A 12415-nucleotide genomic window follows, 5' to 3' on the forward strand; every position below is an offset into this window, starting at 1 on the left:
CTGAGCGAACAGGCTGTCACGGTCTGCTCCTTAAGAGGTACATCTTGCGTTAAAAAAATTTGCACAAGTTAAGAAACGTGTGTTTGTCCTCATGCAGCGTAATGCACAGAGCACAAATTATCCCGAATATATCCATCCGGTATTTAAGAATGGGATCCCTTAACGACTTCAAACTAACTTTACAAATAATTTCGAAACATTTTCTCGCTGATACTCCCCACAAAATGAAAGTTTATCGTTAACTATACTAAGATGGTATCCGTTCTTTCGGACATGTCCGAAAGAACAGATATCATCGGTGACTATGCAGCTCGTTAGAATGAAATTACAATGAAACGAACACCCTTAGCTGCTTACAGGCGTTGACATACGTCATTTCATTGAAAGTTTATCGGTTACTTGATTTTCGTTGTTCCTGCAGTAAAACAGGCCTGACGTTTTAATGATTTCTTTTCTACTGCATTTTAACCCCATTGACAACACTCTTTGCGGAAGCTATCCACATATACCACTGAATCTACCTGCGAAATTATATCATTGTACGACACATAGTTCAGAAGATATGACGTCATAATCAGTAAGACGCGTTAAAAACATTTTTTCTGAAAAGAGTTGTTTTATGCACGGGAGTTCGATCCTTTAAAGAATCGAGGGTTGAGGGGAGGGGTTACTGGTATCGATAGAACAAAACTATTAACTAATTTTTTTTAAAAAAATTGTCACAAGAGAAGTTTATTCCTAATTTTTTCATACTTCTGTTTGTTAGCAATCATCAGTTTTCTCGTCTGAAGGTGAAAATATTCTACTATCGCCAAACTCCATAGGAAGAAGTTATCATCATAATAAGTAAAATCAGAATTCACACAGTAAGATTGAAGTGTTCATTTTTCCAACAAGGAATTAGAGAGTGGAACAGTACAGAAATAGTTTGAAGATAGTTCGAAGAACCCTCTGCCACACCGTAAGTGTGAATTGCAGAGTAGTCATATAGGTGTTGATGCAGATTGTAAATATGTATTTATATACTGGACCACCAGTGATGCAAGTTCTCGCAACTTTAAGGTGTTTTGTAGTGCTGTAGTTTGTTTCTTTACTAGCACCCATATGTACCTCCATTTATTTAACAAAGTAATCTGCTTGAGGTGCATCTGCTTAGCCAGGTCATAATGAAAACCATCAAGTAAATCTCGCATATCCTAAGAATTGAGCTTCCGCTCTGAAACACGTATTCCAAACACAAAGCTGGAAAGGTTAAATATTGAGATGTAAAGGATTTTTATTCATTAAGAAAAATTTATTCGGATCCTTGCCTTTCGCAGGCAGTGTTGTTGCCGACTGAACATCCAGGACATGACTCAAAACAGCATCAGTTTGTCACTATATTAATTCTGTTGTAAGGAGATTAACATGAAGGTACTTAATTGAAGCTGTATGGGCGGCTCATCAGACATGTGTCGATAACTTGGTCGATAAGAGCACTGCTCGCAAAAGAAAAGTTTCCGGTTTCGACTCTCGATCCAGTAAATGTTTTAAGCTGCCACGGTTTCGTAGTACTCTGTGTGTAGTGACCTAGTAGAAACGAACAGTATACAGTATACTAATCATTCAGACAATTGAAACTTGTAAGTTCGTGCTAAAATACAAACAACTTACCTCCACGGAAGGAGAGGTAGTTCAGTTGTAAGAAAGACAAAGGGAATTCAAGAGGGAAAATTAATTTTGGTAAAAGCACGATATACACCGTCGGCCAACGAAGATTATCTGGTAGCGTATCCGATTGCCTGACTTTGCTCACCATTCTGACTGGTTTGTGGGACCCGCCATGGATTCCTCACCTGCGCCAGTAATTTCATCTCGGTGGAGCACCTACACTCAACTTTCAGTTATTGTAGTACTACTGACAACACGACTCGTGCATGTGATGTTATTTATATGTATTTGACGATGCTGGTGCCGATTCCGCATTTAACATTTGACGATGCCACTATGGCTGCAGTACATTAGGACTTTGTTGTTATGAAAGTTATGCCTCTTCATATTTACAGCGCACAAATGTAAATTTTGTCAGTATTACTTTTCATTATGGTCCCTGTATTGTTCTTAAGCTGTATACAGTTTGCGAGTGTATTTGTTTTTCCCATTTTTTCTGCAGATTTGATGATGATCATTAAAGACCGAAATCGGTAATCTGTTAGCAAAAAGTTTGTGACCATAGACGTAAATTAAAGGAAACTTATTACATATACGGGTCACAGCTTGTGAAGTTATTCTTTGTCTTAACACGTGATCTATATTACCCCTTAGTCGTGTCAGTTTTTCCCACATGTTCTTCTCATCGCCGATTCTGCGGAAGACATTTCTTACCTTACTAGTCTTTCTTTCCAACATCCTCCTAATTTGCAGCTCTTTCCAAAGTACCACGTCTCAAACGTACTACTGTCTGAGTAGCTGCTCGAAGGCGACGCAGTGCTTCGGTTTCGCCATCTGGGATTAACGGGCAGGCGAGCAATATTGGCCACATATCCCGCCGGTAGGAAGGAAGAGATATTGGTGTAGGACTTCCTGACGACGATTAGGGCATCAGAGACGGTGTGCGGAAGGATGAGAAAGAAAATCTACCGTGTTCTTAACAGAGGACCCATCCCGACATCTGCCTTAAGCGATTTAGGGAAATCAAGGAAAACCAAAATCTAGGAGCCCGGACAGAGGCTTGAGCCTCGGTGCTTCCGAGAGCGGGTACGCCGCAATGTTGATCTATGTGTCCCCGCAGTACAAAAATGGCTCTGAGCACTATGGGACTCAACTGCTGAGGTCATTAGTCCCCTAGAACTTAGAACTAGGTAAACCTAACTAACCTAAGGACATCACAAACATCCATGCCCGAGGCAGGATTCGAACCTGCGACCGTAGCGCCCGCAGTACAGTAGTCCAGAGGCGCCTCTGAGAGAAGATGAGACAACGGTCGCTCACAGCACAGTGCCACATAGGACGATCGCGCTGCTTCTCTTTTACGGTACTGTCTTTAGCGAGGAAGGAGTCGTGAAGTTCGCGTCTGCATTTCTGGCGGTGTTCTGGGTTCGGATGAGTAGCCGCAGAGGCCAGCGCCGGTAGGGATACGCGAGGCGACTGCACGGCGTGGCACGGCGCGTAATTCACGCGTAATTTGCGGTTGTCGGCGAATATTACAGGCCGCACTATCTGCGCATCGTGTCCGCCTGACTCACGGCCCGGCACACGCGAAATTGCGCCGCAGCTGCCGTGCTCGCCCGCCGTGCCGTCACCTGCCATTACAGCCACCTACGCAGGAGAAGCTGGCGGCGTCAAGAATTCGCGTCGGAACTTCGCGAGGAGTCGGAAAGACCCACTAGTCAGTTACCTAGCGTGGAGGAACTGACACACATCTATTGACGTGTTTTATCATAAACATTCTGTGATATCTAACGTGTAGCGCGTTGGCTTTCGGGACAGGGTGGATTGCATCGAATTTGCGCGCCGGATCAACGATTGTCCATCTGGTAACAACAGCCCGCAGAGTGTGAATTTTTGCGTGTTTTCCGGACGTATGTCGACAAATACCGGAGTCGTTTGTCGGTTCTTCTAGATAACGCATTTGAGCATTTAAACCACGAATACACACAGGTCATCTTTTACACATTCTAACAACCCTACCACAACAAAGGTCAAAAATTAATTATGATTGTAGCGTTGCTCACGCTGCTAAATATTGCATTTTCGGGCAACAACAAAGTTATATTATGTGGCAGGTGTCATTAGAGCACAGTTGTTAATTTCTTGAAATAATGGATAAACTAGGCACTCATCTTTTCGCGTTTCCCACGCTGGTCTCGTTGTCACCTCATGGCTCAATCGTCGAAAATGTAGGTAGTGATGATTCCAAGCTCGGATGCAAAGACGCCTAGCTGTTATTCTGCGATATTCAAAAGTTTTATAGATGTGTTTCATAAACCATTCCTGAAAATTAAACTTTTGCAAGTTAGGACAACGGTGATGTAAAAAAAGTAATCAGCACTCCGAATTTAACTTACACTTCTTTTTTATTACTTTTGTTGCAATATCACGTAGCTCGTTCCAAAACATCACTTCACAATATAAAACATACTTGAAAATATCTTCTTCAATGTTGAAGTTCACATTTCATAAACTGACAACAATTTGCGTCTTTTTAACATGATGACCAAAGCTTGACTCTCTAATAACCGCTTACGCGCCCAAAAATCAGAGTTACAAATACGTCAATGATCATAGTGAGAAAAGAAGGAATACACATAAAAATAATATTATTGCAATATGTACATATCGATGTATCGAAGTACCTCTACATTAATGAAATCAAATCTGAATGTTGTCACAGAAATATGTTAACTATTTTACAGAAACACAGTAGAATATTGCTGGTATCGAGAGGTTGAGGTGAGGTGCCGTGTAATGGTTACGTAATTCAAGTACCATTACAACATTGACAGCTGACGATGCGAGCTTCCTCGTTTACTGTGACTTACGACTGCAGCTTCAGCAAGGTAATACGTCGGCTTAAATATAGTAAAAACACTTGTTTAATGGCGAATGAGCGCTGACTCGTTGCACCTCAGTCTCCTTAGTTTACTTCAAGTTTGCCTTTATCATTTCACAAGAGGACAACAAATCTTTTTAAGATGGATAACCATCCAATTATTAAACACTATATGGGGTCTGACATGGACAAAGACCGACAACATCATTGTTCGGAGGCGAATGACCAAAGTATTTGTAACATCTCTTGCTTAGAATGGTTGCAAGATACATTAAAGCTATCGGCCGTTGACGTCAGGGCCACTGACATCCTTAAGCAAGAACAGATTAATGACTGAACGCAATACTCATTCGTATGTAGAGGAGGATATGTAAGGAGAAGGAAATGGGCCTGTGGTTTGTTGGAGCATCCAGTCCAGCTATCTCCTGAAAGTGAGCTACAGATGGCATGAGAAAATCAAATATCCATACACTATACCACCTCGCTTTGTTACAAGCAGAAGTACAAAAATCATCATTCAGGAACTGCGCAGATTTGCCACCTTTAGGCGTCCACAGTTATGTAGCAAAGAGAAGTATAATAAGCAGGTGGAAAATGGACTACTGAAGCTACGCGTTAAACGAATATCAGCTCTGAAGTGTCATAGCTGATTATTTCGCCTGACTGTCACGCCGGTAGCCAGAGAACCGGTTCACCTTACCAGTGCCTTTGATACTCTCGTACGAAAATCAAAACATAACATACGGCATCATGCAAAAGCTGGGAGTCATGACTACGCAATCACACACTGAGAAAACCGACAAGCCCTCTGTAGAATTTAGGAAATCGGCACGTTTAGCATTTGCTGCATTACGGCGACGGTCGTGCAAATGCTAGAACACTGGCACGTCCTGTAGGACATAAAACGGGCTATTAGGAGGCCATTTGCTCGTCGGGACACGCGTCGTTGCGAATGCGCGAGTTCCACCGCAAACGGGCACGCGCCGTAATTGTGCGCGAGGGACGAGTCCGCCGTTACGATCCTTGTCTTCCATCTCCCGAGTGTCTTCACACATTCCGCCTAAACGGCGTTGCGCAAAATTGTGCGCACGTGCGCGCTGCGTGAAGGGAGCGGCTGCTACACGCCATCTGCGCAGTGTGACAGCACCAGCGACTCGCGAGATCGGGCTTCCGTGTCGCCCCGACCACCTGTTTTCCCGCCTCGTTGCACAGCCGGCCACAACTCCGTGTCGTGCAGGAAATACGCGACTAATTCGCAGGAATGCGCGACAAATATCTCCTCGATTTGTCCTCTGGTTTACCCTCAGAAAAAACCAGAAAGGAAACAGCTCTAACTTCTGGATTTTAAAAGAGTTTAATCCCTTATTTTCCGGAGGCAACGTTCGTTCAGCGCTACAAAAAGTCATACACATTATACAACTGTATGTATGTATATACACTGAAGAGCCAAAGTAACTGGTGTAGCCACGCGTATTCAAATACAGCGATATATACAGAATACGGCGCTGCGGTCTGGCGGAGTTGCTAGATCGGTTACTGCTCCTATAATGGCAGGTTATCAAGATTTAGCCGGCCGATGTGCCCGAGCGGTTCCAGGCGCTTCAGTCTGGAACCGCGCGACCGCTACGGTCGCAGGTTCGAATCCTGCCACGGGCATGGATGTGGGGGATGTCCTTACGTTAGTTAGGTTTAAATAGTTCTAAGTTCTAGGGGACTAATGACCTCAGATGTTAAGTGCTATTTGTGCCATCAAGATTTAAGTGCGTTTGAACGTGATGTTATAGTCGGCATACGAGCGATGGGATACAGCATCTCCGAGGAAGCGAGAAAGTGGGGATTTTCCTGTACGACCATTTCACGAGTGTCCCGTGAATGTCAGGAATCCGGTAAAACATCAAATCTCCGACATCGCTGCTGCCGGAAAAGATCCTGCAAGAAAGCGACCAACGACGACTGAAGAGAATCGTTGAACGGGACAGAAGTGCAACCCTTCCGCAAGTTTTTGCAGCTTTCAATTCTGGGCCTTCAACAAGCGTCAGCGTGCGAACCATTCAAAGAAACATCACCGATATGGGCTTTCGGAGCCGATCGCCCACTCGCATACCCTTGATGACTGCACGACACAAAGCTTGACGCCTCGCCTGGGCCGTCAGCATCGACATTGGACTGTTGATGACTGGAAACTGGTGCCTGATCGGACGAGTCTGGATACGTCTGGATACGACTCTGACAGGTGATGCGAGCGTAAACATCCTGTCTGATCACCTGCGTCCCTTCGTGTCCATTGTGCATTCCGACGGACTTGGGCAATTCAAGCAAGGCAAAGCAACAACCTACACGTCCAGAATTGCTAGAGAGTGGGTTCCGGAACAATCTTCTGAGTTTAAACTCTTCCGCTGGCCACCCAACTCCCCAGACTCGAACATCATTGAGATATCTGGGATGCCTTGCAACGTGTTGTTCTGAAGAGATCTCCACTCCCTCGTACTGTTACGGGTTTATGGACAGTCCTGCAGGATTCATGGTGTCAATAGCCTTCAGCACTACTTCAGACATTAGTCGAGTCAATGCCACGTCGTGTTGCGGCACTTCTGCGTGCTCTCGGGGGACCCACACGATATTAGGCAGGTGTACCAATTTCTTTGGCTCTTCAGTGTATGTATGTGTACCATAAGACGAAAGAAACTGCTCCAAACGTTCTCAACTGGGAAGAGATCAGGCGACCTTGCTGGCCAAGGTAGGATTTTGAAAGTGCGAAGACAAGCAGTGGAAGCTCTGCCCTGTGCGGGCGTGAATTATCTTGCTGAAGTATAAGCCCAGGATATCTTGAAATAAGAGCAATAATAAAACGACGTGCAGAATGTCGTAGACTTACAACTGTGCTGTAAGGTTGCCGCGGACGACAACCAAAGGTTCAAAATGGCTCTGAGCACTACGGGACTTAACATCTTAGGTCATCAGTCCCCTAGAACTTAGAACTACTTAAACCTAACTAACCTAAAGACATCACACACATCCATGCCCAAGGCAGGATTCGAACCTGCGACCGTAGCAGTCGCGCGGTTCCGGACTGAAGCGCCTGGAACCGCTCGGCCACCGCGGCCTGCACAACCAAAGGTGTCCTGATAATGAAAAGAAATGGGACCTCAGACCATGGCTCCTGGTTTTCAGGTCGTATGGCGGGCGACACTCAGACTGGTATTCCACTGTTGTCCGGGGCGTCTTCACACATCCTTCGGTCTGAAATCTCACTACGTGAAATAGAATTGTCTTCAGTGACGAGTCCCACTTCGAATCGAGCTTAGATGACGTCATTAAGCGTTACAGCTCTGGTAGTCGTGTACTGTATAGATAAACACCAAAGTAGTCCGCTGTTGAACTTAAATTCCTCTGTAGATTTTTTTACTTGCCTTCGCTTGGCGATGGAGATACCTTCTTGCTATCCACTAGAATTTTGTATTGAAATTTCATTTTCAGACTGTACAACCTGATTAGACAGAGGCTACCATATAACGTTACTTGGCTACCAAAGCTCTGTAATAATTGGACGTAAAATAAAGGGGAAAAAACAAGGATCTATAACTTTTCCGTACATTACTGACAAAGTGGTCTGATTACTAAGGACGTTTATTTCTTGTATATGTTATCTAAAATTACGACAGTACGTCACCCATAGAATATTAGCAACACTCTCTTATTTAAAAGGAATATTTAGTCAGCTCGTAATAAATCTCTGTTTTCCAAGTATCAGCGGTTCGTTAGAGAAGAATTTCGCTACAGCGTCTAGTCACCCGTTGTAAACAAAACCACGTAAGAACACGTGTCACATTTCAACACGTCACCACCGACCTTGTAAAACAGACTTGTACTAGGACTGAACAGTTTTTTTTTTCTGAACTTAGTTTTTGCGTTTGCAATTCGAAACTTATCCAACTTTTCCATCAACGAAGATGTGAAGGAAACAACACTTTTAATTAATGCGATAAATCATGTTCGATCCTGAGATGACAACATCACAACGCTACATGGTGCAACCAATGTCTTGTTGTCTATCTAGTCTCACAGACAAGTTCTACACAAGCACATGCTGCAGTTTTAATGGAAGTGGGTACTTACTTTAGCCAGATGGGCGGTCAGAAAACGTTTCACTCATTATGTCGCTTGTTTCGTGCTCATCACCCCTAGAGCAAATCATTTTTCAGTCGTTGCAAATGAAGGAGCAGGAATATTACGCCAGTCGGGCAGCTACTTTCCTGAGCTGCGTGGTTCGGATTCTTCTCTTTCATTTATAAAAGTAGAAATGAGTCCAAGTCAACTGTCTAACTGATTAGCTGATTGTCTGTGCAGATAACTTCCAGGTGTTCACGATCTCCTTCAACGTACTCACTCCGTTAAAAGAACTTGCTTGCCTCTCTTATCTTTTTTGTTTCTGTTCTTTTCCTCCACTAAGCACGGTACTGGAAGAATCAGCGCCGCTAAACAGCAGGTACGGACGCTTAAAGACTCTATATATCTTTTTTCTCTAGTTGCGGTAATTGGCAAGCTATGGAAATTTTGTAAGTAATGTGAAGTATGTCTAGTCTTAGTCCGGAAGAATTAGATTAATGCATTCTCCATTGGATACCGTGATGTAAGATTTCTTTCATTTCACTAAGTATTTATTTTTAGCTGTTTCGTTCAAACTGAGATAAAGCATCTTCACCACTGGAAACTGATGCTAAGTAAAACTTTATTTCCCTAGTTTGGAATGTTAGTAGTGTCTGCACAGCTTGCCGTTAGTGAAACGAATATTTCGCTCACAATTTGTGGTAAAAGAAAAAGTGATAAACAGTGACTCCTACCGAGCGAGATGGCTCATTGATGACACACTGGACCCTTATTTAGTTGGACGGTGGTTCAAATCCTCATCCTGCCATCGACATTTAAGTTTTCCTTGTTATCCCTGAATCATCTAATGTTACTCTGAAAAGATGCGGCCGATTTCGTTCACTGTCCTCTCCCACACAGACATCCTGCTCCGTCTCTATAAAAATCTTGTCATAGACGACGTGACAAACGCTGGTCTGTACATTTTTATTTTTTAGAGCAGGAATGCATTGTGATTCCAGGAGGAAGTAGTGATCTTGGCTTACAGTTCTGTGAACAAGCACAGTTTGGATCAGGTATTTTTTATTGTGATGATCGCTTATGACCCAATTAGGGCGTCCCGGTATCTATAAGTTGAAGATATAAAAATAAAACATTAATTATTATCAATAATCCAAGTAATACGTGAAAGATATGTAAAAAATAAATGTAGCAGGGTATCTGAAGTGTTTTGTGAATTCGAGTCATGTAGATGCACTCATCAGTACGCATATAATTTAGCATTACCATTTTATTGTGATAGTACATACTTCGAAATAATTGCGGACATATTGATGATCTCTCAATTTGACGATAAGAACCAGCTGATGCTGGTGACAGTTAAGATCCTCTCCATACTTCAGGTGCTCAGGTATATGTGTTTTTCTATATTTATTTCAAGTACTGCTTTAAATAATGGATATATTAGGTAGCGATTCATATTTTGATATTTTTCTTTATTCTGTTTAGGTTTTGACGGCCATGATAGGTAGTAATTCATGTTTCGATTTTTTATTTATTCTATTTTGAGTCTAAACTGGAAGCTTCAGTAGTAAAAAAGGGATCTAGACTATGCTTTGTTCACAAAATTCCTGTATTCAGTGACTGCTGGCAGCTTCTTCTACTTCTTTTTCTTCAATTTGATCTTGGAATGGTCGCCAAGTTCGCCTGTAATGGAGATGCAGGTATCTGGCAAGTGAGGACTAGTGTTAGTGTTACAACAGCAAAATTGGAAAGAATTAAAGCAAAACAATTATCACCAATAATCTAAGTTATTTAAAGTAACACACAAAAGATACATAAAATACAGATGTAGCAGGGTACCTGTGCAACAGACACACACGTCAGTACCTCTACAATTTAGTGTCACCACTTTATTCAGACTTAGACATAATTCCAAACACATTGCTGATATTTTAGTTTGACAACAAATGCCAGATTATGCAGGTGATATCTGTCAGCTTCTCTATATTTCAAGTACCTTGCGATATCTGCTTCTTTTAGATTTCTTTCAAGTTATTGCTTTAAATAAGTATATGTTTTGTTGATTTCTGTGTTCTGTTTTGAGATCTACAGACAGCCAGATTTGGTCTGAACTAGGCACTTCAGAAGTAAAAAAGTGATCTGGACTAGGTGTTGCTCATAAAATTCCCATATTTAGTGACTGACAGCAATTTCTTCTTCTTCTTCTTCTTCTTCTTCTTCTTCTTACTATTCACTGTGATCCTGGCAGGGTCGCCAGTTGTACTTGTAATGTGGGTGCAGGTCCTTGGCTGCAGGATGGTGAGGCCTAGTATCGTTGTTACAAGAGCAGTTTGTGCACAAGAATCTGTGCATGTTATTGGTATATGGTTGGTTTTATCTTGAAGATACTGGCATTGTATTATGTCGTCTTCTGGTATGGCTTGCATGGTTGCCTGGAATGAATGAGTGAGTGAGTGAGTGAATGTGCGAGTGTGCGCCTGTATAGTGGAGTACGCCGCAGGTGCCCGGCTGCGGGGTGGTGAGGCCTATGCGGGTGTTGCAGCAGCAGTTCGACTACACGGACCTGTGCCAGGCGGGCCCGCTGCTGGCTGACCCTTCGTCACTGGGTGCGCAGCGCGCGGGCTCCGCCACCTCCCCAGGACAGCCCGGTGGCGGCGCGGGCGCCCGCTCCAGGCCCTGGCACGACTTCGGCCGCCAGAGCGACGCCGACAAGATTCAGATACCCAAGATGTGAGTACCCCAGCGCCACTCCTCTCTCTCTCTCTCTCTCTCTCTCTCTCTCTCTCTCTCTCTCTCTCTCACCCCCCTCCCCCCACCCCAAACCCTCCCTCCCGCCCAATACAACAACCATCTCATGACTGTAGACAGCTCTTAACCATCTCGAAATTGGCTAGATGTTGCCCTACCTCACTTCCCTTGCTGATGTTGCCGCACACCTAATAAGCACAGCATACGTCTGAAAAACGGTGTCGTCACCCGGCAGCAATACGCGCTCTTACTTTGGGCCGCAGCTTCCGCCTGCTTGTCCACGCCTGACGAGATTAAGACACGGCCCTGTAACTCGATCACTTGCCAACTGCCCGGCACCGGCGCTCTCTATATGGAGCACGGGCGGGTTTACGTAAGCGGCGGTACTGTCACCGCCAAGTAATATCATGCATGACACGCCGGCGGATTTCCACTTTCTCCGCGGAATGTGGGCGGCTGGCCGATTGCAGTCACTGGGGCGTGCATGACGGACGACCTTTCAGCCGCGAACGCACCCAGGCCTGCACGATCCGCGCTGCCCTTAATCTCCTCTCCGGCCTCATTAGCTGTCTCGGCGTGGGCTGCCGCCGTATCCCGTATTAATATTCCGAGCCTCCGCAGCTTGGCTCGGCGCGTTTTCCTGCTTGCCGCACTAAATATCACGGCCGCGGGAAAGTCCGAGCGAGAAATCCCCGATGTGCCTCTCACCTGCTGAAATTACACTCTTCTGGGCCACACCTCTGCTAAGAGAAAGAACCCCATAAAAAACTTTGTCTTCTGCCTTACGGCAGGTCTTGTCATGGGGGAAGCCTCTTCAGAGAGGTTCACCGCATGAGCGTCTAGGGAAGTGATTACAGGGGTGGTTTCCCGTTGCCTTCCACTGGTGATGATGAAATGATAATGAGGACAACACAACACCCAGTCCCTGACGAGAAAAAATCTCCGCTCCAACCGGGAATTGAACCCGGGCCCCTTGGCCTGACAGACCGCCGCGCTGACCATTCAGATATCGGGACGGGCTAAGAG

The 12415-nt window shown here is 44.5% G+C and overlaps 1 protein-coding gene across 8 annotated transcripts in view; it reads left to right on the forward strand.

Annotated features, from left to right (window-relative positions):
- The window catches only part of LOC126262230 (protein grainyhead), a 333250-nt gene that overhangs the window by 172740 nt on the left and 148095 nt on the right, over positions 1-12415 (forward strand). For 6 of the 8 annotated variants that reach the window (XM_049958688.1, XM_049958685.1, XM_049958691.1 and 3 more), the window contains exon 4: positions 11184-11371. In XM_049958688.1, coding sequence (XP_049814645.1) covers positions 11184-11371 — 188 coding nt within the window. The remainder of the gene's footprint in view (positions 1-11183; positions 11372-12415) is intronic. The other 2 variants (XM_049958684.1, XM_049958687.1) reach the window with 1 other exon arrangement.

This window comes from Schistocerca nitens, chromosome 6 (genome assembly GCF_023898315.1).
Source record: "Schistocerca nitens isolate TAMUIC-IGC-003100 chromosome 6, iqSchNite1.1, whole genome shotgun sequence".
NCBI lineage: Eukaryota > Metazoa > Arthropoda > Insecta > Orthoptera > Acrididae > Schistocerca > Schistocerca nitens.